Source organism: Colletotrichum destructivum, chromosome 11, assembly GCF_034447905.1.
Source record: "Colletotrichum destructivum chromosome 11, complete sequence".
In the NCBI taxonomy this organism is placed as follows: domain Eukaryota; kingdom Fungi; phylum Ascomycota; class Sordariomycetes; order Glomerellales; family Glomerellaceae; genus Colletotrichum; species Colletotrichum destructivum.
The window spans coordinates 11,415-36,569 of NC_085906.1; the positions used below are offsets into that span (position 1 = coordinate 11,415).

The 25,155-nt window shown below is 51.4% G+C and overlaps 10 protein-coding genes across 10 annotated transcripts; 3 read left to right on the top strand and 7 right to left on the bottom strand.

The window, feature by feature from the left end:
* Positions 1–1,004: 1,004 nt before the first annotated feature.
* CDEST_15183 (uncharacterized protein) lies at positions 1,005–1,642 on the top strand (the record flags this gene model as incomplete). The annotated part of the gene is made up of 2 exons (XM_062931339.1): positions 1,005–1,325; positions 1,397–1,642. The coding sequence occupies 2 exons, from the start codon at positions 1,005–1,007 to the stop codon at positions 1,640–1,642; spliced, it is 567 nt and encodes a 188-aa protein (XP_062787390.1).
* Positions 1,643–1,854: 212 nt separating this feature from the next.
* On the top strand, positions 1,855–2,376 carry CDEST_15184 (uncharacterized protein; the record flags this gene model as incomplete). Its single annotated transcript, XM_062931340.1, has 1 exon — positions 1,855–2,376. The coding sequence occupies one exon, from the start codon at positions 1,855–1,857 to the stop codon at positions 2,374–2,376; it is 522 nt and encodes a 173-aa protein (XP_062787391.1).
* A 304-nt stretch (positions 2,377–2,680) lies between these two features.
* CDEST_15185 (Putative heterokaryon incompatibility) lies at positions 2,681–4,905 on the top strand. Its single transcript, XM_062931341.1, has one exon. The coding sequence runs from the start codon at positions 2,829–2,831 to the stop codon at positions 4,767–4,769; it is 1,941 nt and encodes a 646-aa protein (XP_062787392.1). The 5' UTR covers positions 2,681–2,828; the 3' UTR covers positions 4,770–4,905.
* Positions 4,906–5,578: 673 nt separating this feature from the next.
* Positions 5,579–7,106, bottom strand: CDEST_15186 (uncharacterized protein; the record flags this gene model as incomplete). The annotated part of the gene is made up of 2 exons (XM_062931342.1): positions 5,579–5,909; positions 5,965–7,106. The coding sequence occupies 2 exons, from the start codon at positions 7,104–7,106 to the stop codon at positions 5,579–5,581; spliced, it is 1,473 nt and encodes a 490-aa protein (XP_062787393.1).
* A 244-nt stretch (positions 7,107–7,350) lies between these two features.
* Positions 7,351–7,602, bottom strand: CDEST_15187 (Putative zn(2)Cys(6) fungal-type DNA-binding domain-containing protein; the record flags this gene model as incomplete). Its single annotated transcript, XM_062931343.1, has 1 exon — positions 7,351–7,602. The coding sequence occupies one exon, from the start codon at positions 7,600–7,602 to the stop codon at positions 7,351–7,353; it is 252 nt and encodes an 83-aa protein (XP_062787394.1).
* Positions 7,603–8,034: 432 nt separating this feature from the next.
* Positions 8,035–9,159, bottom strand: CDEST_15188 (Putative GroES-like superfamily, NAD(P)-binding domain superfamily; the record flags this gene model as incomplete). The annotated part of the gene is made up of 1 exon (XM_062931344.1): positions 8,035–9,159. The coding sequence occupies one exon, from the start codon at positions 9,157–9,159 to the stop codon at positions 8,035–8,037; it is 1,125 nt and encodes a 374-aa protein (XP_062787395.1).
* Positions 9,160–12,286: 3,127 nt separating this feature from the next.
* On the bottom strand, positions 12,287–13,687 carry CDEST_15189 (Putative GDP-fucose protein O-fucosyltransferase; the record flags this gene model as incomplete). The annotated part of the gene is made up of 1 exon (XM_062931345.1): positions 12,287–13,687. One exon carries the CDS (start codon positions 13,685–13,687, stop codon positions 12,287–12,289), a length of 1,401 nt encoding a protein of 466 aa, XP_062787396.1.
* Positions 13,688–18,136: 4,449 nt separating this feature from the next.
* Positions 18,137–19,033, bottom strand: CDEST_15190 (Putative Galactose-binding-like domain superfamily, PITH domain, Thioredoxin; the record flags this gene model as incomplete). Its single annotated transcript, XM_062931346.1, has 1 exon — positions 18,137–19,033. The coding sequence occupies one exon, from the start codon at positions 19,031–19,033 to the stop codon at positions 18,137–18,139; it is 897 nt and encodes a 298-aa protein (XP_062787397.1).
* A 494-nt stretch (positions 19,034–19,527) lies between these two features.
* CDEST_15191 (uncharacterized protein) lies at positions 19,528–22,062 on the bottom strand (the record flags this gene model as incomplete). The annotated part of the gene is made up of 6 exons (XM_062931347.1): positions 19,528–19,941; positions 20,008–20,220; positions 20,284–20,379; positions 20,721–20,770; positions 21,719–21,803; positions 22,048–22,062. 6 exons carry the CDS (start codon positions 22,060–22,062, stop codon positions 19,528–19,530), a joined length of 873 nt encoding a protein of 290 aa, XP_062787398.1.
* A 177-nt stretch (positions 22,063–22,239) lies between these two features.
* On the bottom strand, positions 22,240–23,842 carry CDEST_15192 (Putative berberine/berberine, FAD-binding domain, PCMH-type, FAD-binding, type PCMH, subdomain 2; the record flags this gene model as incomplete). The annotated part of the gene is made up of 2 exons (XM_062931348.1): positions 22,240–23,496; positions 23,564–23,842. 2 exons carry the CDS (start codon positions 23,840–23,842, stop codon positions 22,240–22,242), a joined length of 1,536 nt encoding a protein of 511 aa, XP_062787399.1.
* Positions 23,843–25,155: the final 1,313 nt, after the last annotated feature.

Genomic DNA, 25,155 nt, shown 5'->3' on the forward strand with positions numbered 1-25,155 from the left:
GAGGGGGTTAAGGGTTAGTGAGTAAGTGAGGGGAACAAAGGGTTGCGGAGGGGGGGAACGGGTCTTGGTAACCCCCTACGGTAATCGGCTGAAAAAACAATCGGCAAAACGCACGGACCAGCCCTCCCCTTCTTGCGCGCAACCCTGCACCCCAACCCTGGTATTCGGCCAGAATACCACCGTCAATGACGCTTAGTGCCGTAGGCCTTTAGATAAGAGGATTACTAAGAACCTAGGGTTAGAAGGGGACAATAATTTCTACACTATTATTTCTTAAAATCTAACTCTTATCGTTATCTAATGCTTAAAACTAGGTCTTTTTTAGTTAAGAACCTGCTTTTTAATAAATAGTTAGAAAAGGGCCTTTTTCTAGCGATAAGGAGTGGCCCGCTCGCTATGTTGGCCCACTCGCTATGCGAGTACGTTATAATTACTTAAACATAATTAATTTAATTTAAAACTGCCTTATAATTAGTTATAAGAGAGTTTAGAAGTAAAGTAATATAACCTCTATATTACTTTCTGCCTCTAATTACTTACAATAGTTATCTAACCCTACCCTCTCTCCCCCCTTACCCCCCCCCTACCTAACGGTCAGCTTACCTACACCTTCTACAAATAGGCTACTGCGTGTCCTTAGCGCAAAGGTGACAGGGTTTGCTTAGACACAGGGTAACACGTTTCTAGTTACCGCCTGACTGGCTGCCTCTCTCTCTTTTTCTTTAAGAAACACATCATCCTTAATGATATCGACTGCCTCGGAAGGTCACGTTGGGTGGGATTGCGGGTTTCTCATGAACCTCTTTTTCCAGCCCAGTTTCGTATAGTTTCCCTCTTTCATCGCTTCCTTTCTTAGATTCTGCAATCTCTCCTTGCTAGCTCTTTGTTAGGTCGGCTGGTGAACTCGACCGATAACATTGAACCCACAGCGGCGGTATTGGGTGCAATCTACGGGCCCCGAGTCAGCAGATAAATACCCCCGGAATCCCACCGGCGAAACAGCCATGTCCAACAGCCCCGGATCCGTCAGCTTCCGCTACGGAGCGGAAGCCGACTTTTTCGCAAAGTTGGCCGAAAACTTCAAGGCAACTCTCAATACCAAAGATGCCGAGGACTTTGAAAACGGTGGGCTAGATCTCGTTCGCCGAGAAATCAATCTCCTGCAGAACCAGCAACAGGTGACGAAAAATCTACAGAACATGACAAGGGTGCAGAGATTTCTCGATAGGATGAATGACCTGCAAACTGTACTAGAAACACTGGGGTTCCCAGCCGTGGACAGTGTTATGGCATGCATTTGGGGCCCTATGAGGTTCTTCCTTAAGGTTTGTCCGATCCATGTGCCCCTTTGTGACTGTCGATTAGTCAAATAGGCACTGATACATTTTGTCCCTAGGTAGCCCACGTGCTCGACCGGGCCTTCGACAATGTCCTTGATGTCTATCACCGCTTTGGTCTCTGTATTCTGCCCTACAACGATTACGTGACCTTTTTTGGGGTATCGCAAAACAGCATCAGGTGCCTGATACACACATACGATGACGTCCTTGAGTTCCATTCAGCAGCTTACAGCGTCTTCTCTCTTCGAGTTGGTCGTACGCTGCCCGCCAAACCACTCCCTAGTGCTGCATTGCAAATCTAACCTGTTCGGTCAACAGTATGGGCAAAGCTTCACAGAGCAACATGGAAAGACCTAGCCCCAACCTTGGATCACATATGCTTACATTCGGTAATGCTGACATCGAAAGACGGTATATCTGGAAGACGGTCATAGAGCAGTATACTCGACGACAGCTAGGCAATTGGGATGACAGGATGCATGCCGTGTGAGGCATCATCCAGAAGCTGGAGGTCATGTGGGAAGATCAAAACGTACACGGAGTATGGAAGAAATGGTTTATGGAGATGCTCGCGTGGTACAAGCCCAGAGACGCAGACGTTAAGCTTTCGAGATCAGATCGAGCACCAACTTGGTCTTGGGGATCTTTGAATCGCCAGATCAAGTTCATTGGATTGTTCACAAGAGATGAGAGCAAGGTTGTATCGCTAGATGTATGGGGGGCATATGGCGTCAGACACGTGGAGCTAAACGGTCGTCTTCTTAAGGACGAGGCTAAAGTTGAACCAGGTGAGGGGGAAAGGACAGAAGACTGGGTGACTGAATACCTAGACTGCAAAGACTCCTTAGAGATTGAGAAGGCCTCAGAGGTAGAGTATTCTCTACTGGGAACTGTGGCGCACGAACATCAAGCCTTAGCAGTCGGGCTTATGGTTGTTAGTCATGAAGATGGCTTCTATCGGCGTGTTGGACTGGCTTTATTCTCAGGCATGGACGTGTGGAGAAATGTGCCTTGCTGCAGCATTAAGCTAAGATGAGGGAATACCGGACAGGGTAGCAATTCTTTTTTTTTTATAGTAAAGTTAATAAGAACTTGATAGTAGGGTTTCTTTTTAGAATTACTAATATATGTAGATATTTTCTAAATAGGCTCTGGGTATATTATACGGTAGATAGTTAATAATAGCTTCAATTTAGCAAATTTCTAATATTACCTAAGTAAGGCTGCGCATTTGCAACGGGAATCTGCTTTCCTAACATTACGTAAACAGCCTAGTCCCACTAATTTCAACAAATTTACCCCGCTTCTTATCCTCTACCTACTCAAGAGTAAGCCGAGGGCCTCAATATGCAATAGACTCAGCAATGCCACCTAGCTGCCTTCTTATTTAATCTTTGTGCGACCTCCTCTAGCTACGCTATGTTACACTGAGTTAAATCTTAACACCTGTTTACAGGGCTGCCTCTTTCTCAGGGCTTTACGATAAATATGCCGCTTTGCACACCATGCCAGTCTCTCGACCTAGCCGACCTTATTGATGAAGAAAACGATCTGCAGGATATCGTCATGCAAAAGTCAATCGTCGTTCTCGAGAAGAACGCATCTATCTGCGACCTCTGCAGGTTGATATGGACATCCTTTGTTAATAACCTTGGTCAATTTGGCCGGGATATCCAAACAGAGATGGGCTCCATCGCGCAGTCAGTCTCTCCTGTTCTGATGAGAGGTCGCCGGGATTGCGGCATCAGTCCCGACTGGGAGCCGGGCGACATCTATCATCTCAAAGTTCGATGCGATCCCCTCCGAGTATCCTGTGACTTCAGCCTGTACGCCGAGGAAGAAGAAGGAGTCGAACCGATACGGCAGCTCAAGGGAATCATTTTGGGCCGCCAAATCAAACCCCCTGCACAGCAACTGGGGCTGTTGAGGGAATGGGCCAGAAACTGCAACAAGAACCATGCGCAATGTCGTCGAGGCATCGGCCCTCTGCCGACACGAGTCATCGATGTAGGCAGAGAGGGCCAGGTTGAGCCGCGACTTGTTGAGACAGATGGGAAAGCCGATCTCTACATGACGCTTAGTCACTGCTGGGGCCGCCATCCAGTGATTCAGACAACCAGTCACACAATCAATGATCACCTCCAAGCTTTACCGCTCATACGACTACCGAAAACCTTCCGCGATGCGGTCATCATTACCAGGGCGATGGGAGTGCAATATCTGTGGATCGACTCTCTGTGCATCGTCCAGGACTCCAAGGAAGATTGGGAACGCGAAAGTGCTAAGATGGGGATGATTTACTTTTCGTCGTTTCTGACAATAGCAGCATCCGCGTCTGGTGATTCGAGGGGCGGCTGCTTCGTTCCTCGGGAAGCTACTTTGAGTCACGCTCAACTAGAACACTGGCAGATACGCACCGGTCATCGCAGTAAGATCTATATCCGATCACGACCCGGCGACTTTAGCAATCTCGACGAGAGGACCTTGCATACACGCGCTTGGGTTCTCCAGGAACAAGTCTTGTCGGCTCGCATGATCAACTTTGACGTCGACCAGCTCCTTTGGAAGTGCCAAGAGGCCAGGCTCGCAGAAGACGGTATCACTTCCGAGTCAACTTCTCTCCACGATGGCCCAGACATGTCCCAGTCTTTGGCTAGGTATGAAGGCGGTCACCGTTCCTTCGAATGGGAGCTTGATTGGTACTCGATGATTGGGCCATACACACATCGGGGCATCACCAAGTCATCCGATAAACTTCCGGCTCTTTCGGGTTTAGCAAAGGTTATGGAACAGAGGACTGGCGTAGAGTACGTTGCAGGACTATGGAAAAGTAACTTGTGCTTTGGGCTTTTATGGCAACGGAAACGCCGCTGGCTTGTGCCACCAGCAGATGGCTATCGGGCACCGAGTTGGAGCTGGGCGTCTCTTGAAGGTGGTATCTCCATCACTGGGCGATCGGAGATTTTGGGTGGCGACATGGAGGTTGCTGTGGAAGACGTCCAGACGGAGCTTCTGCCGTGCGGCCTGGACCCGAAAGGAAACCTAAAGTCCGGCCACCTAGAGCTGACTGGAAGGGTCAGGACATTCGACAGACGGATGGACCCTAACGACAAGGGCTACCAGCCAGTCGTGGAACTCAACAGCACTTATGAGAAGAATGCAGGTATCGACTATTTTTTCGACAATAGGGAGCTTGTAGGACAAGTCGTCTTCGACGAGGCGTTCAAGTCTAACAACCATCCATTGTATTGTCTGCAGATGACTTATCGGACTGGGTCCCCGACCGCCCGTAGCCGCTGGTATGGATTGTTTCTGGAGCCTACCGGGAAAGAAAGTGAGTTCCGCCGCATAGGCTACGGCTGGACAGAGTATGTGCATAACAAAATGTGGTTCGAAAACGTCCAGATGCAGAGAATTAGAATTGTTTAGGCAGTTTAGTTTACCAACTATTGTCAGGTACATGTAATTAAGTCAGGACACAGTATTAAACAGATATAGTTGTAATCGTATTTTTCATTTTGTTTGACAACATCGCGAAGATTCAGCTAAATAAATTTATTATACCAGGCGTAACAAGATGCTTCAACTAGTAAAACAGCAACTCAAGTGTCTTGAATGAAATAAGGAGATATCTAATAAAGGTTTTCTAGTAATCAACTTAACGTAGTGATAAGACAAGCTTATCTAAACCAGGAATGGTCAATTGTCTAGCCGCTTGAACCCTTCCCACACTATACAAATGTCAGATTCAACCGCACACACTTAAGCTAGTACTGTCTGTAGGTGCTCAGTGCACCGCCGGTATGGTCGGCCAGCAAGACACTGTCACTAAGCAGCCCTACATCCTTTCCGTCTCCATCTCGGCCGCCTTCACCGGCGCTTTCATCCAATGTACCGGCAAGTACATGCCGTCCGTCTACTCAGGAGGCGTGTGTTGCTCTGCGTCGGTGCCGGGCTCCTCGTCAGTCTGGTCCCGGAGCCCGAATGGGCCAAGGTCATCGGCTACCGGATCGTCGTCGGCACCGGCGTCGGCTTCAACTTCGAAGGCCCCTTGCTCGCGGTCCAGGTCGTCATGGGCGTCGACTATGTTCTTTTCCTTGATATTGCGCTGTTTATCTCAATAAGTGTCAAGGAACAGATTGCTTGACATTTTTTGATTGACCGTCTCAAAGTTGACACAAAAGTTGACTGCGTCCTATAGCTCTGTTTGCAAGACCTCTTGTAGTTTGGCTGAGCTGTCAACTGACCCAGTCGATTGCCGCAGCGTTGTTCCAGTCAATGAGGCCGACTTCTAAAGAAGTGTCCGATTCGGCAGATCCTGCGTCGCCGCTGGAATATTGCTGCGGCGCCAACTGCATACATTGCTCCGTCTCTCTTTCGGCAGCGATGGACGTGCTTGAAACCGGACCTGGGACTTGGCGTCGTCCTTCGCTTGCCGTTTGAGTCTTTGATGCAAGGAGCCGGAGCAGCCTCGTGCTTTCACGCGCATGAGTAGACGCATCCGATCTCTTGGACCACAGCTGCGTTACTGTTTGAAGCAAGTTGATGATGTAAGCTTCTTCACCTGGCCTTTGAGAAGTTTAGTTTTCCAACCATCAAAGAGCCTTGCAGGTGTTTCACCTACGGTAGGTTTAGACAGTCGAAGAATTCGAGGGGTGCCACGATCGTCGTTATCAAGAAGTCATTCACCGACAAGCCCAAGGCGATGGGCTGATCCTCGTATAGTCTTCCGCCTTCCTGCATTTCACGATTAACCTCAGCATAGACCCCGACATATCTCACAGCCAGCCTCCGACAGACTTTGAGCGCCATTTGACACTCGTAGTTCTTCAATTTAATCTGGTCGAGGAACGGACGGTACAGGAGGACGGTTCCCATGATGTAGATGAGTTCGAGCATGATACGTTGCATGACAGTGTGGTTCGGGTCCGTGAACGAGGTATCTTTAATGGCGCGTATACGTAAGCAAGGCGGGATCGATGCGTGCCACATCTCCAGTTCGGCTTGGAGAGACATGGCGTCTGAGTAGGTGCATGCCTTGAAACCCATAGCATGGCGAATAATGCGTCGGAGTATTGGTAATACATGCGAGATACAGACACAGGGAAGCATGGGTTGAGCTTCTGCTATCGGTAGAGGCGTCAAGTAGTCGATATGTTCGTCAAAGTCATCGTCCGTGACATTCGTCGGGTGATGGGTAGAAAATGTATCCTCGTGAATAAGTGGTGGCAGCCCCTGCTCGAGGGAGAACAGTACATCGTAGTATTGAATCACATACCACACTCGGCGTCTCATCTCTGCTTCGAAAGGTGTGACAGTCGGCAGTAGTCTGTCTACCTCTCGATGATAGCATCGCCGTTGTGCTAAGCGGAGAGCCAATGCTTGCAGTTGAGACATGTCGACGCCTTTGTTGCTTCTTTGGAAAGAACGCGAGTGAGCGTGCATGACCAAGGCTTCAACCGAGAACTCCGCAGCTTTCTGGTACTGGCCTGCGACGAGACACCGTGCTGACATAGTAACGTAGGCCGAAGGGTGATGTGGATCAAAGGTAGATGCTGCCTTTGCACCTAGGACGACAGCTCCAGTGGCCAGAAATGAGAAGAGGATGCTGACCCACAAGAGGTTCGCAGCGTCGGGGTCACTCCAGAAGGCCTCATATTCTCTTCTGAATTGATGTGTGTGGATGAATGGAACGGTTACATGCTTGGGGTTGAAGTAGGCAGATATTGTTCTGTCGGCAACTTGGCGGGACGGCAAGGCCGTCATGATCTCTCCCAGAGTAGCTTTACTGAAGCATGCAAATACCAGGTCCGGAGGATGTTGTTCGTTCAGGGCAGTGGTTAGGGCTCTAGTGCGGCGTCGTCTTCCAACGTGTTCTGAATGCGGTTGATACTCTCCATCAGCTGACGGCAAGGAATCTCCACCTGGCTACCGGGTTGGATTGGTTGGGCTTTGGCTTGGGTTTGACCAGATTGGTTGAGAAGACCTTGAAGCACATGCTGCATCTGCCTCAGCTCGATTCTAATTTGATTATCATTGCCGCCGATGAAGAGATGGCGAGCTGCTGCTTTGGGGCAGTCTCGAAGCGACATAAGTCCTCGTGGCCTCGTTTCTGGCATGCTCCGCAAGGCTGTTGCCTATCGCATTTCAACTTCCGAGCCCGACAGGTGGAGCAAGACACGGTTGGCCGGTTGCGGGTGATTCGATGGGGCCGGGATACTCGAAATATGGTAGTGCAGTGCGACATATCTTGGTTCGTCATGTTAAGTAAGGCACGTTGCAGCTCGAGTGGTTTGCTTCCAATCGACTTGACAAAGCATTAGAGATAGGCAAGACGAGTCAAGGCAAGATGTTGTGATGGAAGGAGATTCACAGCCATGATCTGACCTGAGGTCGTGAGATAGGCACAAATGCCTCATATGTAGGACTCACAACGCTCAATCTCGTCCTATTGTTTTCCCGGGGCCTCTTCCTTGTACACCCCACCAATCAACCATTGAATACACACATCCGAATACAAATAATTGACCTATCATACTTGATGGACATCTATTCAATGTTTCCAACGCTACCTAAGCAAGGCTGCGCATTTGCCACTAGAATCTACCTTCCCATTGTCACGCAGGCGGCCTGGCGCCACCACATTTGACAGTTACATTAACGCTTGAAATATAGCGTCTGCTATGTAAAACTCCTAGGGGTAGATCAGCACTCGTTGTCCACAGGCCGTAGCCTTCTCTGCAACAATGACAGCTTCCTCCCATTCCTCTAGAGAAAACCCCCTGTCAACAATCTCATGCCCAGCATCTTTACTCAGCTTGAGAACTCCAGTCTCGACCATCTTGACCAGAGAGACCAGCTCCAGGCGAGTATACATATGCTGCCCCTTGATAGTAATGTTGCGGGCCATCAGGCTCATGTAGTTAACCTTTACGTCGAACATCATGCCTAGGAAAACGGCGCGGCCGAAAGAACGGAGAGAGGCGAGAGATACCGTCGATTTATGGAGCGAAGCGGTGGCGGAAGGCGGCGAAACGTCGATGTAGGCATCCGCACCGCTGGGAGCAAGTGCTCGGATGGCGGCAATATCCTTCTTTTCGTCGCCGCTAAGTTGAAGAGCGGCGATGCGGGGATGGCAACTCGTGAGCGGCTCCAGCTTGGAGGCCGATCGCGAGAGCGCAATGACCTTGCAGCCGATCTGGGCGGCAATCTCAGCGACGGCACCGGAAAAGTGACCAGTAGCCGGTGCCACGATGATGGTTTCCCCGGCGCGGAGTTCGGCAGCGCTGACGCCGCCGTAGGCAACAGAAAGGCGCTGGATGTAGTTCAGATCTCCGAATGAGTAGCCCAGCTCATCAACCAAAAGCTTCTCGTTGAGGGGAATGGCGTTCTCCAGCGGGACGGTGGCCACATTCCTCCAAAGCCCGCCCAGCTTCTTGAACAGCTTGGCCTGACCTGGGTCGCCAAAGCCATCATGAAGGCCGGTGAGAACTCGGGTGCCCTCTGGGTCGTCTCGTGCGAGGTAAAAGCCGTTGAGATACACGAGCTGGCCCGGCTTCATGGCTACGGCATCGGGTCTAACGGTGATGACGCGTCCGAGGCCGCTGTCCCCCGGGTTGTACGGGACGGGGAGGGAGAGAGGACTCTTTCCCGAAAAGCCGGCACGATTGTGTGGCCGGACGGAAGTGCTCAAGACGCGAACCAGAGCCCACCCGACAGGTGTAGTCTTTGGTGTTGGGGTCTTTTCCAAGTTGAGCGGCTCGTTGAAAGCGGGGAGAACGAGCGCAATGGTGGTATTGGGGATGGTTAGGTCTGACATTGTGAAAGAAGGTGATGATGTAGGCGTAGAGGCGAGACTCAGTAACTGCTAAGGACAGGCTGCTAAATACAGGCAGGTTACTAAAACTTACAAGCGGCTTCTTTATACGGAGCTCTCGGACTTCAAAAAAGTCCCGTCGATATCGTCAGTACCCAAAACAGCCCATTCATATGCATCATTATGTCCCAAGCATCATTATGTCCCAAGCATCATTATGTCCCAAGCATCAGTTCTCGTGCCTGTATGTAGTGCATTAGTGAGTTGGTCGGGGGTGTCTATTGCCTGTTTGGGCAATAATTAGATCCGTTATGGTCGAGGCACGCAGACTGCACTCTACTTGACTCTGCTGCAGTTAGTTGGGACTGGTGAAGCGGGGTCTACTGGATTGCAGCTGTCAAAAGTGGTGGCACTAGGCCGCCTACGTGACAATATGAAGGTAGATCTGTTGAATTGGAGGGTAAACGCGCTTGAAGGACAACAGAGATAGGAGATATCTGTTGAATTGAATAGTATAACGCACACGAAGGGCACTATGAAGGACGTCGGAGATAGGACTTATTAGCCGGCTCGGCCGGCCGCTTGGCGGCAATGAAGGGCCTGCTGCAGGCTTCGTCCCGGGCAGTAGGCTTTGTAGGGGCCTGAGAAGCCTAGAAAAAGGGGCTGCTGAAGGTGTGGAAAGTACCTATGATAGGTCAATTGTATGTGTATTTAGATGTATCCTGGTGCATTGTGGGCTGAGGCTTGGGGAGAGGACCAACTGCGATAAATCTTCGGCGGAGAAACCCGTTGCTGATGCAACAGGATCTGAACACCCGGGGTTTCCCCGAGACCTATTTTTCCAAGGTGGGAATCGTCTTTCGTAAGTCAGAGCACCCACTTCCTGGCCCCCCCCACTTCCTGGCCACCCCAAAATGAGGGTATTCCCACCAGCACCAGTATGTTCAATTAATTATTGACTTCGTCTAGATGCCACTACAATACAGCTTCCAGCTTCACTAGGGTTATCAGAGGCGCTGGATTCAGCTGCATCATCCTCTTTATCACCAGCCTCAATTTGCGCCCGCTGGATGTCCTTGATGTTGGCGAACTTGGTGTTTGGATCGATCTGGACTGTCCTTCTTTTCCTCACTGCAGTATTGTTGATTTGGGCCTGCAGAAGCTCCAGCTTGTGCTGGGCAGTAGCCAGGCTATAGGACTGCTCGCTGAAGCCTTTTTTCACCTTCATAAAAAGGAGGCGTTGAGTACTGGCGTCATTATCCAGCTCTGTGAATAGCTTCAGTTGGCCAGCCAGATCCTTCATCTTCCTTGGCGTCGACCACACTACTGCAGACGACGCAGATGCCCATCCTTCAGCTTCCCTGCCTTCCTTGCCTCCAGAATGCCCTTTGCTGACCTGATCTGATGATGCTGATGGCTTTGGTGTTGTTGGGAGTAGGAGGGAGCTCATCAGAGGCTTCGCCATAGAGACAGGCCATAACCCTGTCCATTTCCAACCACTTCTGATGTTCTGCATTGTCATACCTGCAGTACGAGCCTTCTGATAACAGCCTATAAAGTTCCTCTTGCCTACAATAGTAGAGTCATTCCACTGACTAAGGTACCCAAGCTCCTTTCTATAGGCTGACTTGACAGGGCTGAAGACTGACTGATCAAGTGGCTGGAGGACATGGGAGGTGTGTGGCGGTAAGAATAGTAGATGGATGTTGTTTATATAGCATAACCACATAAAGTCAGTCGTTGTGTGACTCCCATGTCCATCCATGATCAGCAGCCTGACCTCCTTGCCCTGAGGAAGGGTCTGAGGGATGAAGACCTTCTGCAGCCATTCAACTGCAGTAGCATCTGAAGTCCATCCATTCTCTGTTGCAGTAAATTGCCATCCTTCATAAGGGCTAAGGTCCAGAGGAAACCACTATTGCTAGACTGCCTTGCCCTTATATATAACGAAGGGATTCAGAACATAGCCCAGGGCAGAGATGCATTCGATGATGGATACCCATGCCCTTGATCCAGGCTGTTTCTTGCGAACAGACTTCGTCTCAGACATCCCCAGCACCAGCCCATTAGAGCCCTAGCCCTCAAGGATACCAGTCTCATCCATATTGTATCTGTTGGCTGGTTTAATGCTGATGATCTCTGGTATGGCGAGATGCTTGAACCAGTCCCTAATGACCTCAGTAGATGCCCCATTAACACGTCTAGAATCAATAGAGCGACTTCTCTGGACCTTGACTGATGGATTCCTCCTTATAAAGGCCTGGATCCAGCCCCTTCCAACAGGCTGGGTATCCCCCATTGCATGGAGGATTCGTCCAGCGAACTCCTTGACTTGTTGATGTGAAGGAGGGAGCCCAAGAGCATGCTGAATCCGCACCCATTCAGCCAGCTTAGCCTCCTGACTAGGGGAAAGCCTCTGAAGGTCAGAAAAGGCAATGCTCCTTGCCTGGCTGCCCTGCAATCGAAGCTGAAGTGTTGACCTTGGTACACCATACTGCAATGATGCCTTCCTTAGGCTAAGACCGTTGCTGATGGCCTCCAGCGCTTGATTGAGCTCATCTTCGGAATATCGGACCATAAGGTATAAAGGAAGGCGTATGCAAAAAATGAAGTGATTTGGATGAGGGTTGTAAATGTTGTGATAGTTAGAAGCTGGAGGGCAGTCATGGTGTTGAGGGGAAATGAGGGATTTTTGGGTGGCCAGGAAGTGGGGGGGGCCAGGAAGTGGGTGCTCTGACTTACACCTAGAACGAATCTGGTACACTGCGTCGCCTGCCATCTTTGGTGGCTTTATTTCAACGTCATCAGAACCGTGGGCTGCATTACAGGAAGTAAAAGCCTTTCGTTAACCGACACATAGTTTTGGTTCCAGGCACAGCCGAAACGCATGCGGGCTTTAGTGTAGAAATTTCAAACATCAACAACCGTCTTACACCCAGCAGTTTGTAGGTACTTGACAACACACAATGTACAGGAGACGCGAGGTTGCTCCTTAAAATAATGCTTCTCTTTTTTTTCTAAGTTACTTTATAAGCTAGTTTATTCCTTTTACATTGCTTTGAGAGTAGTGTTGCTTCCTAGGTGCGTTACTTCAGGATATAAATTACCCTACAGTTCGACCTGCAGATCTCTATGGCCACAAACAAAAAGCATACTCGGGGTACTTCCTTGGTTCGCCATACACCTGGCTGAACTCATCGCTCAACATCTGAGGCCCATCGAGGTAGCTCTTCTTCGGGTCTTTGACAAAAAGATGCCTCTTCAAGGCGACGTTCCACGCAAAGCTCGAATGAGCTACCCCGCCGAACTGCGAGGCCCTGAGCATCACCAGACAATCCACTAGGGCCTGCTGGTCCCAAGCCAGCTTGTCCAGCTTTTCCAAGTCCTTGCCGAGGACATCCTGCTTCTTGACGACGGTGATCTCTTTGGTCGCAGCCTCCTGTTTGAACGTCTCGATATGAGCCGTTTCGCCGGACGCCACGTAGATTAGGGAGAGATTTGCGCTCATGGCTTGCTCCATGTACGCCGCCGTCTGCTTGCCGTAGTCGGACCACGCCCACATTTCGTCGGTCGGGGTCCAATTAAGTAGGGCATCTCTCTCTACACGAAGATGGGCTCCGAAGTAGGCATTCTCGAGAATGGGATTCATAGGGGAGCTTGTGTTGGCGGTTGAGACAGCTTTCAGGAGCGTGGACTCGAAGTTGAACTGTTCAGCCATGCGGCGCAGCGTTTTTGTCGCAAGCTGTCGTGTATCGGCTCTAAACTTCAATATATCTCCAAAAGACGTAGCAAAGCCGTCGCCGTCGCTGTATATCGGGAACGACAAATAAGAACGTCCAAGCTCTACGACGAAGGGGCCTTGGGTTGGCCGTCCGGTAGGTCCCATTCCGGTGTCGACCTGCCCAAGCCACTCGTAGAGCTTTTCTTTCCACTGTTCTGGGTGCGAGATACCAGTATTGGGTGTTCCGTTTTCGTTAACCAACAATTCAGGAGTTAGCCCCATTGTGAATGTTCTCGGTTGACCGAGGACCTTGAAAGCGGCGTCAGTATTGTTGTATAGGCGCAGTTGCGGACATGATAGACGCAGTGACTTGACAAAGTGCTCCACGTCAAACATGTAGCCCAGTTCTCGTCTTTCGCCTGTTCGTATGACGTTGATGTCCGAGTCGTCGCGCGCGACGATTCTGGGCATGACTAGAGAACCCCCCGCCAACATTGCGTACCGCACGCAATTAAGCACCGAGTTGCGAACGTTTCCTACGCCGCCAACGGAGTTCTCGCATGTGAAGACCACCTCCATCTCCGTCCTCGTGTCCCACTCCGTGGCCGCGCACACCGACTTTATGGCTTCGGACTCGATCGGGGGAAAGTCAAAGATGTCGTTCACTTCCGAGGTTGCTTGAATCGGCAGGCTAAAATCGACCTGCTGGACCCGAGTCTGGACGCCCACAATCAGGAAGATAACGACTGCCCCCGTCGCCGCAATGTACCGGGCGAAGCGCCGTGAAGTGTAGAGCACAAAGAGCCCCATCTTCGTCGTCGACGAGGGGGTAAGAAGAGGATATGAAGGTTTTGATTTAGCCTCAATGTCTGTCGCCTCCCTTGAAATATATATATATATATGGTATGTTGTTGTTGTTGTTGTTGTTGTTGTTGTATTTAACGCCATGGCGGCAAGGTTGGAACCCTTGTCGCAGACCTCCCGAAGGGTATGTGGCGTGGAGAGCCGTGGGCTAGGACTATGTACTTCATACATCGCCCTTCCTTTCGTCCTCCAAATCCTGCCTGATGGCTACTATGCCTTCTATCTGTCCCTGGTTCCCGCTGGTTCCCCAGTTTCATTGCTTCCCGTCTATTTCCCTTTAGGGGTTGAGTTGGCTGTCTAGATCCCGTGCCGAAGCCCGTTCCCTAGTAGCGTGGACAGATCTTCCGGAAGAAGTTTGTCACGTGCAGGAAGGCCTCAAAGCCTTTTGGGTCAGTCATTAGTCCCTTGAAGTATCGTTCAAGAGACCCCATAGGTCCTATGGGGTCGAGCGGACCAGTTGGGTAGAGGGTGGGCCACTGCTGCCTCCTCGCCAGGGTCGCTGGGCAGTAGACCAGATGATCTACTTCCTTTGCCTCCCCGCAGGAGCAGGTTAGCAAAGCTTCGGTGTGGTTAAAGCGTCGGTGATAGTGTTCAAAGTCCCCGTGGCCCGACCGGGCCGCTAAGAGGTGGTGAAGGGTGCTCCGTGGTAGGGCGAGTTCGGGAGGGCAGGAGAAGTGTAAGCTCAGTCCAAGCTGGGTGTAGCGTTCTGTCGCCTCTTTACCCCACCACTGTCTGTACTGGTTTCGCAATCGTTCTCTACCAAGCCTCTTGATCCCGGAGAGTGTAGCTAGTTGGCCTAGCGGGACTGGCAGCGCTGTGCCCTCCTTGGCTAGCCGGTCCGCCTCTTCGTTGCCCTTAATCCCCTCGTGCCCTGGCGCCCAGTGGGTGTGGATGTTGTATATCCTAGCAGCAGCTTGGATCTCGAGAACCGCTGCTTGCGAGGTGTCTGGGGCCTCGCCCCGTATTCCTTGGATGACACTGGTGTTGTCGATGCAGATGTGTATGGGTTGGCCTTGGGAGGTTAAGAGGGCCCGCCGGAGTCCTATCCTCGCCCCTTCAGCCTCAGCGTCGAACACCTCTGCTAGACCGAGTCGGCCGCAGCCCTGGGCCACGCGCCTGTTGCTGCGGTAGATGACAAACCCATATCCTGTGGCTCCGTTCGTCGCTTTGGAGCCATCGGAAAAGACAACCATGTGGCTGTCTGGTACGGTCTTTAGCCAGGCCTGGAAAGCTTTGGCTGCTTCTTTCTTAGTCTGCAGGACTATGAGGTCTTGTGAGCCTGGGAGGTGCTGCGGTTGGATGAGTGCTGGTCTCGGGCATTTTGGTGCAAGGTCTGCAGTCCGTTGGAGCTTCGTCTGCTGCCGCCCTCGTTGGGAGAGCCTCGGGACAAGAGGGTGTTGTAGATCGACCTTCTTTAGACGTGCTGCAAAGCGTAGGCGGACTCCTTCTAGAGCCACCTTGCTTGGTGGTAGTCCAGCATCCCTAAGGAGGCTGCGCGTTGGGGTTGTTTTCCAGGCCGGCAGGATAGCCCTTGCTGCCGTCGTGATGACCCTTTCGAGCTTGATTGCAAGACCCTTCTGGCCTGTAGTGACTTCATCTATCGGGAGAGAAACATTGCGGCCGCTATCGATGGCTCTGCCAGGGGCTGGCTTGGTCATGCCTCCATACCAGGTCTCAGCCCCGTAGAGGGCGATTGGCAGGACGCAGGAGATCACAGCCTTGCGTACAGCAGCGGCTGGGAGCCCGCCTTTTGTGTTTGTCAGGTGTCTAAGATGTTGGGCCGCCTTCGTCGCCGCAGCCAGCTTTGTTTCAACATGGTGTCGGAAAGAAAGCCTCTTGTCGAACCAGACCCCTAGCCAACGTATGGGCTTCGTTGATGCTACGATTCTAAGGTGTCTCGCCTTGATCTCTGGCAGATCTCTTTGCTGATTATGTTTCCTTGTGAAGTGGATAGCCTCGGACTTCTTTGGGTCAAAAGCGACCTTGTTCTCCGTTCCCCAGTCGAGGATACGTGTGATCTCTTGGCCGAGGCTCGCAGCATTACTCTCAAGGGAAGGGCCCATAGCCAGAAGGCCGATGTCGTCTGCGTACCCGAACCGAAGCTTCGGGTCTTCTGCTAAGATGTCTGCGATGTAAAGCAGGAAGAGAATAGGAGACAGCGGGGAGCCCTGGGGCAGCCCGCAAGCCAGGGGGAAGTCCTCTGTTGTTGCGTCCTCCAGCCTGACTCTGGCTGTTCGGTTTGAAGCAAAGTGGAATATCAGTTTGGCCAGGCTGTGAGGCCAGCCTTGTTGGCGTAGCCGGACAATCAGCCGGTTCCGAAGGACAGAGTCAAAAGCCCCTTGGACGTCCATCGTCACCAATGTAGCTGTGAGCCCTTTGTCAAGGGCCATTTCGATGTCGTGGGCGAGGCAGGTGGTTAGGTCAACCGCTGACCTGCCAAGTAGAGCCCCTATTTGTTGTGGGCTGGTCACCCCTTCTAGGATGGTAAGGTAGGACATTCTTCTGGCTATCAGCCTCTCGAGACCTTTCCCAAGACAAGATAGCAGGGCTATTGGCCGCCAAGATCCGGCTTTTGAGAAGTCTGCTTTCCCTACTTTCTGGATCATAGCGACCTCTGCTCTGCGGAAAGGCTGGGGGAAGTAACCCGTCTGTATGCAGGCCTGGAACAGTTGTCTGACAGGCTCGGATACAAGGTTCCAGCAAGCCTGAAGCAGCCGTGTTGTGATCCCGTCGATGCCAGGGGTCGTGGTCTTTGTCAGGGTAGCCTCCCTCAGCTCTTCTTTACTGATGGCATCATGCCAGGGTATCCGTCGTCGAGAGACCGTAGGGACGTCGAACGGGTCTCCGGGCAGGTCATCCTGTGCACTGAACCTCTGTAGGAGGGCTCTTCGGAGTGCCTGGGCCTTAGCCTGAGTGTCGTTGATCGTCTGGCCCTCCACTACCAGAGGGGGGGCTTTGAGCCCTAGGCTAGCCTTTCGCCAGCCCATAATCTTGTAGAGTTCTTGGTCCGAGGTAACTCCTTCGATCTTAGCAGCCCAGTAGGCCCGCTTAGCTTTCCTGACTGTACTCAAGAAGACCTTCTGCTCTTCGAGGGTAGCGAGACGTGGGGTCTGCTCTAGTTCTTGGGCTTGTCGGCAGCAGGCCTCGCGGTACGTTCGGTGGGCTTCTGCGCACTCTTGTGTCCACCAAGGGGCCCCCTTCCCATGCTTTCCTCGATTCTTTCCTACAGCCTGGACAGCCGTGGAGATATATATATGGTATCTAGGAAGGTTTAATCTTAATGTTGGAATACCGGTGGGATACTATCTCGATGGGAAAGTGGAAGCGACGGCCTGGCTGGGCCAATTAGATCGCACAGATTCACCTCCGTCGGAGTAAAGGTCCGTCTAGCCACAGCCACATTACGGCCTTCGTGCTGTGATTCCAGGAAGTGCTGGTTTCTTGCCCTTGCGGCTTCTGCCTCGGCTGCATGAACAGCACCTGATACTCCCATCTACAGCGAGAGATCCAGGTGCTGCTTTGGAGATGCTGTTCAGCGATGTCATTGTACCCCGTGCGCCGTCGCGGGGGCGGGAGAGAGACATCAGACGAAGCTCGGTCTGGGGTTCCGGTCGCGTGAGGAAGCCGGAGTAAGTGAGCTCTTTCGCATCGGCAGCTGTGACGCCATCTCGAGGAACGTTTGTGGCGACGGGGATTGTTTGTAGTAGGCATATGAAGTTGCTTTTAACTTCTGCATCTAAGGCGTCAGCGTTTCTTATACGTGTCTCAAGGCCGTTGAAAAGAATAAGGGTGTCGTAAAGCAGAACTGCTCCGTAAGTCACGTTGCATGACGCGAGCCACAAGGAGGTGTCACGTGACCGATCTTACGGGTGTTTCAATCTAAACCCTCGTGTAGAATAAATCTTATTAGTCTAAAGTAAATTCAACTTTCCCAGCAAAGGGAGGAATCTACGGGTATTCTTGCCGAGGTTTGTCGAAGCGCATCATTGCGGCTTAGGAGTAGACAGTGAAGAGCAGAGACGGTTTATGCAAAAGTCCTCAAAGGGTGTTTGACTTGGAGCTGCAAAACACCTTGGGAAAACACTAGACGAGAAGCCCTAAGCTGGCGGAGGAACATCAGAGTCGATGAACAGATTTGTAAGGAGACTTGATGTTAATGAAACATGCCATCAAGACTGCAAATAGTAATAGAAAGTTTAATTAGACATACTTCTAGTGAAGTTTGAAATGGTTCTTTTAGTAGTTCGACATTGTATGCTGCCAACGCTACAGTAAATTACAACTAACATCAAGCTGTTTCATCTACTAAGCATGTGTGGATGCAGTGCTTATAGTTCATAATTCCATTATGCATTATGATATTTACAAGCGGAATTAACAAACTTGTCCTGACTCTTAGGATGTGCCAATAATATCTAGCTCATGAATCTCAGTGACTGACGTCTTTTCGCCGCTCATATTGGCATCAATCCTGATTGTCAAGCTTTTGATGCCCGTGAACTTTGACGCCTTGAGCTTCAACACTGCAACACCATTCACGTACTCGTCAGAGAAAACGTTGAAAGACTGCGAGTTCTCCGCCTTGGTGATCGAAGCCACAGTCAAGTCGTTCGACTCGACGCCGTCCTTGTTCTTGGTAAAGATGACTGGAACATTGGTGCCGACCTGAATCCTGCTTGGTGCCTTTGAAATCGCATCCTTGGCAATCGTGATCCTCAGCTGGCTAGGGCTGACACTCTTTGTAAAAACCAAATGGATCAAGAGCTGCGACTGCAACGCCGCAGAAGCCGCCGTGTAGCCAGCAGGCGGAGGACTGACGATGTTGCGCACTGAACTCAGGTTCGATCCCAACACTCTCGACGGCCCCAGATCAATCAGTGACCGCAGCGACCCCGACTCGCCGCTCTTGGGAGCAGCCGCTGCTTTTTCGCCACTCTTGCTCCCTCCCGCCGCAGCAGCCTCTTTCAGCGTCAGCGATGTGTAGTATCCGATCTTGGTGGTGAGCTGCTGCACGTCGGCGCCCTTGACCTCGTCGATCTTTTTGCCCGAGCGGAAGAACTGGAAGGTGGGCATCGCAGTGATGCCGCAGGCCTGCGCAACATCTTTGGCCTTGTCGACGTCGACTTGCGCGAAGACGATGGTCGTCGAGGAGGCTTCATGCTGCTTTGCGAGCTTGGAGAAAACAGGCGAGATTGCCTTGCAGGGACCGCACCATGTTGCGTAGAAGTCGATTACGAGGAGGTCGTTCAGCTTGAGGGTGTTGAACTGCGAGATGGACTTGATTTCCTTCATCGTGGAGTGCTGTGAAGAGATTCTGTCGGATGAAGTGTTGCGAAATAAAATGGCGGGGTCAATTTGTGGCGTGACAGGCGACTTCAGTTGGGAATAACTTTTGAGACACATAGGTACTTCCACTGCTTAGTCATACCAGCATAAACTTGTAGTAACCATGCTTAGAAATAAGCACACCTACCCTCTTGATATGCTTTCCCTCCCTCAGAGGAAAGAAGCTGAGGGCTTACCGAAGTTCTGCCGGCTAACAGGCTCAAGTCCCCCCCACTATCGTCACTAGTCTATCAGACTAGGGGGGGGAGGGGGGCCTAAATGCTGTCATGCACGGCTGTTCGATTAGTGCATATAAAGTGTATGCAATAATGTGCCAGCTAGTACCCTACCCTACAAGAATACCCTTGGGTGGAAACGTCATTACATGACGACTCGAACAAGGCGAAGCTGCTAAAACCTCCTTGCAACCCCCTATAATCTTAAATCACCAGGCGCCTCGCTCACTCAAGTTTGAACGGCACTCTCGCTCTAAGCCTAGCAATGGTGCCGGAGTAGCGGTTTTTCGATCCCTTGGAACCGCTGACGCCCTTTGCTGTGACGGTGACGGAGACCCACGAGGTCCCGAGGGGCACGGCGATGAGGCTGCCGTCTTCAGGGTTGGGAAGCACAGTGCACGTGGCCGATTGCAGGCTCAGCTTCAGCGGCTGGAGCTGCGGGTTCTTGAGCTTCGTGACCCCCTCGGACGTCACCACGCTGAACTGCACGGCGTCCTGGTCCGTGTTGATGCCCCTCAGCATGAACTGTACCGTCCGGAACAGCATGTACTTGCACCGCGCGTTGCCGCTGTAATTAAGCCGCACATTGGAGAAGTATTGCGTCTTCTCGGTCGTGTTGATGCCCTTGACGGAGGCATACTTCCAAGGATCCAAATGAGTCAGCACACGGAATGTGTAAATGGCGCGAAATATGCCTTATGAAACGTCACCAGACGGGGGAGAAGGGAGATTGGCGTACTCTGCGTAATCCATAGAGGCAATGAAGTCGCCGCGCTCGTTGAAGACGCTTCTGCCGAACTTGAGTTGGCCGTTGCCGGGGTAGTGGAAGTTGAGCTGACCTTCGAATCCCTGCTTTAGGATCGGCTTGAAGACGATGAGCTGCTTCGGCACGCGGGACTGGATCTCGCCGCTGATGTTCTCAGTGGTGCCGGCCACCTCTCAGTGCCAGCCGTTCTGGTCGGGGTCGGGCTTGGAGACGACCTCGACCATGTCGTCTACTGCCTGGGATCTAAGTGGATTGTACCGTCCTTGGCTTGGGCATTGGTCTCCATCTTTCAGCCTATACTCCGGTATATGCTGTACTTTCATGTTAGTCTTACGCTGCATCTTTTTTCATCTTTAATTTCTATCCAGTTTCTTTGCTTCCCATTGTCGTATTTTGTCTCTCGCGAATCGTTCTACCCTTGTCCTTGGAGGTCTTCATAACTGTGTCGACAACCATGTGGCAAAGATTCCCACGCCGGCAAAGAGATCATTTTGATGTCATCATAGTGTAAAAAACGTACTCAGGGGAGCCTGGACGTCTATAGACCATTCGTTGATCGGGGTCTTCCTCTGTCCCCATCCTCGGTTGTGACCAATGTTCCTTCGTCAAAATTGGTCCGCCATGTGACTATGTTTCAGTCGACAGTGTCAACAAGGATCTGGGGTGCCTTCATCGTGGCCGAGATGAGACCAGTTTCAAGAGCTATAAATAGACAGAAAGAAAAGTTTAGAAGAAGAGCGCCACCATCCAAAGTATGAAGGTTGCGAGATTGCGGGCAGTCACAGGGTACTAGACATAGGAAAACACTGACGATTCTGTCTGTCAAAGGAGTTGAGCTTGGAATCAAGCTTGTGGGTTGAATGGTGCGGAGAGGTACTCACCAGGTTTGAATTTGTAGACAGAACTCTTGTTTCTCAAGGAGATTTGGGGTGATACAAGTCTGACTGCCGAAGTCTGAATCATATCGCGAAAACTGCCTCGTGACGCGACCTCGAACTATCTCGCCATCTCCTGCGGGACCCATCCGTCCCTTGGCGGCTACTTGCGGCTAGAGTATATTTTAAGCCTAGTGATGAACAGGCAATCCCAGCCGCACCAGACTTCAGCTCGGTTGGGAAAGACTTGGACGTCCCAATAGTTGTATGCCATATAGGCTTTCGATAGCTGGTTTTGGGCACACCAGTGCGAGGATTATCACGTACTAGATAGTTGGGTTACAGACAGTCACTTGAGATTAACCAAATTGACTGCATAGTTTAGGCCTAGTTTCAGCAAACCGCTCGGCCATCGTTCCGTTCACTGTCGTCTTCCAAAGTAAGGCTGTCGGTATTCTTGCACACTGCAAGACTAATGTAGTTTACAGCTTGAATAGTTGGAAGGAGGGGGGCGGCTACCTACATTACTTTGACTAGAGGAGGAAGTAGCGACTTGGGACTGTCTCGTATGGTTGGGTTACGAGTTGGCGTGTGGCGAACATTCAGACAAGTGAGTAGTCCGACGATGGACACTGTCCCACTATCGAGGAAACAAAAGCTGTGATACAACTCACGAAGTTTGTCCCTCAAGCTTCTAGATATATAAGTAATGCGGAAAGGCATTATAATACACAGCTTCTCGTTTTCGGCAATGATGGCACTATATTAAACTTACCATGGGCCTCTCCTACTGCGGCGAAGTGGTGCATGGCCTTATGGTCCCGCGTCCTGCCCTGGCGCCGTTGGGGTGAGCTGATTGCCTATTAGCTGTCTCGTACTTTGAGGGTGCGATCGGTGCAGGCAGCGGCCCTCGTAAAGGTAACAAGTCTTCTACAACTGGAATCCAGGAAACAGGAGTCACGGGGGTGATCCTCGCCTGCCCCGTGCCACGGCCCTACTCTTCGGATTCGGGCAAGCCGGGTGACCTAAAATCGGTACCCGAATAAATGGGGCCATGGCACGGAGATGTGCAGCCCCGCGGCAGGGCGAAGCCGGCATGCAGACCTCGCACATTCGCATTTGGCTTTCCTATTAGGATTTGACAATAAGTGTTTAGTATTACACTATTACTAATCGACCTTCTTTGTACCATAATAGCCTTTTGTTCTCATAGACAGAGGTTCTATTAGCGCTCTACTAGACTTAAAACACATTGTCTATTAGCCTTTTCTCGTTGCATCGTTCACCTTTCCCTATTTACCCGACGATGATGGGGTTGTAGTAGCGAAAGCGGTTGTTAGGGTCGTAGCGCACTTTGAGGTCCCTCAGCCTCTCTAGGCGCCAGCCATCATGGCCGTACCGCTCTTCGAGAGTCTCCATGCCGGTGGCATAGTTGACATAGGCGTGTACAGCCCGGTCCGGCTGGCCTTCGTTCCACTGGTCGCGCACCTCGGCGGCCCAGGCCCAGGCCGCTTCTAAACGGGCCGTTTGTCCATGCGGCACGGCGGCGTCGAAAAGCATCAGGTGGTGATCGGCGCGGAACGGATACGCCGAGCTGTCGGGGTCGACGGCGTCAACTCCCTCGGTCGAGTAGCCTTCGTGGATGATCACCGTCCCGGCCGCGAGGTCCGAATCTTGGGCTATGCGCCGCTTAAATCCGTTGTAAATAAGACGCTCTGCCGTCAGGTTGTAAACCTGCAGGCCTGCAGTCGACGTGCTGTGCACACTGCCATGCTGGCAGATGGGGTCGGAATAGCCGGTGCCCTGCACGCTAGGTATCTTCGAGTAGGGCACATCGCCGCTTACCTCAAAGACTGATTCTATGGCATTGAAGGGGGCGAGGTGTCTCTCAGCTTCCTCGGCAGGTCCGCGGTAGGCGAATGACCACATGATGATGGGCTCTTCGTTGGTTATGGTGGTGTTCATAACAAAGCTCCCAGCGTTGAAGGCCATGTTGACGGGAGTCGAGCCGTTGTTGTGAAACTTGTTGAGAGCATCAAATACGAGCTCCAAGTGCTCACCACGCCAGACGTAGTTGTGGAAGTGCCAGGTCTTTGGTCCCGAGGGCCAGATGTTCATTTCGTAGCTCGTGACGATGCCAAAGTTGTGTCCAGCACCTCTCATGGCCCAAAAAAGGTCGCTGTGGCTCGTCGTGTTGACGCGAATGGCCGAACCGTTGGCCAAGACAACGTTGAGCTGCAGCATGTTGTCGCTGATCATGCCGTACAGACCTTCATAACGGCCGTGGCCACCTCCAAGACCGGCGCCGAGCATGCCGACGCACTCACACCCGCCGGTAGTGGTGACGAAACCCTTATCCCAGAGAGTTTGTATCACTTGGCCCACGATGGTGCCGCCGCCGAACCAGGCTGACTTGTGACTGGGTTGGATGTCGATGTTGTCGAGCTGCCGCATGTTGATCTGGATTCCGTTGAATGTGCTAAGCGTTGCGGAAAGGCCGTGCCCGCCGTTGATGGCCAGGAAGTTGATGCTGTTTGCGTTACAGTATTCGACCTGTAAAGTCAGTGTCAGCAGGCAAGATCGATCTGTTCATACTCAGACAAGGGTCATGAGGTCTTACGATTGCCTGGACGTCAGATTCGGTACCTGGCTCGATCACAACTTGGACGTTGGGCTTGGAAAAGTCAGTCCATCTCGAGGTCACGTCATCAAAACGGCCATCATCCGGTCCGAAGATTGACGTAGTGTTTGATACCCAGCCACCGAGCTCTTGTTGAACTTGCGTGCTAGTCAAGCTACGGCGGGTGTTTGGTTGTTCCTCAAAGTACCTGGGGATGGAGGCACCAGCCGAGAGGGTCCAGATGAACCCAGAGCAGCAGTAAAGCACGGCCGCTCTCATTGTAAACACTTCTAGGTAAAAGAACCCTTGAAAGGGTGGCAGGGGATAAGTTGGTACGAGTTGTTTGGCCAATTGCTTCACTGAGCACGGAGGAGCCCCCATAGCCTTATAAGCATTGACAACAGGCTGAAAATAGCTGCTCGATTGCTAGTCCCGCAAAATCGTGTGTCATGTCACTCCAAAGAATGAAAATGCAAGCCAGAAACTACTCCAAAGGATCAAAACGCCGAAGGGAACAGAATTCGCTACGATATCCATGGATGTTGTACGATAGGCTGAGAATAGGCACCGATGAAATCTGCGTTAGCCTTGAAGGTGACTGCAGCAGGGGTTTGAGAAGCTTAGTGAGTAAATTTCTTGTAGGCGATCTTTACCTGTAACTGGAAGGTAATCTTATTCGGTGATAAGGGTAGGCTTTCCATTCAACGTGGGTCGTACAGATATGGATACCGGCATCGTAGGCTTATACGAAAGGCGTTTTCCAGTTTGTACATTTGATGGTCGCGAGATTACGGGAACCTGCCAAACGAAAACATGCATCCCAGCTGGAAGCAGGAGCCTCCATCACCTGCAGGCTAGGTCATTTGATCCCATCTGATCACTCAAAAGGTAATTTTGAATGCCCAGCCGGCAATTCCGACCTGCCCGTTTGCATTTCATGAAAGCGAGACCGAAGAAGCTGTGCAGGGCAATGAAGAATCTTAGGCCGCGACCACTAGACGACCATGGTTAGGTTATGAAATCCTGACCGTCCAAGTCCGGGCTATAGAGCGAAGGATGAATGCTTCCAGTGAGGTTGTTGTACAAGGTTCAGGCGGCAACAAGCTTTGGCCTTGCCTCATTCCTCTGGAGGTAAGATAAACAAAGCTTTGTTAAGCAACTACGAATTTGCGAAGGAATCACCGCTATTATGCGATGTAATATGGTATAATAGGTAAGTTTAGTACCGATATCATATAGCTCTTAGATTATGACTACAGCTGGCATACTATGTTATGATGGGTAAGTTTAGTGCCTAAACCGTGTCGTTCTTAGCTTATGACCACAGCTGGCGTGGATGTATATCGCGATTGCCTAGGCACTTTGGTAAGTGTAAGAAGCACTAATGCTTAAACCAGCTTGGTTGCAAACCAGAAGATAGCTAACAGGGGTAAAAAGCTTTGGCCTGCAATTACAGTCAGCTTTGGTTTCAATTTACCTGGTCTGTTATTCTCGCTGATATCCGGGCTTGGAAGTCTTTTGGTTCTCCTGGGGAGAAGGGAATCATTTGACAGAAGATAAATAAGATAATTGTTCGAGCCACATGGAATCGG

Excerpts from the sequence above, each read along its gene's own strand:
- CDEST_15185 (XM_062931341.1), top strand. The coding sequence starts at position 2,829 with ATGCCGCTTTGCACACCATGCCAGTCTCTCGACCTAGCCGACCTTATT.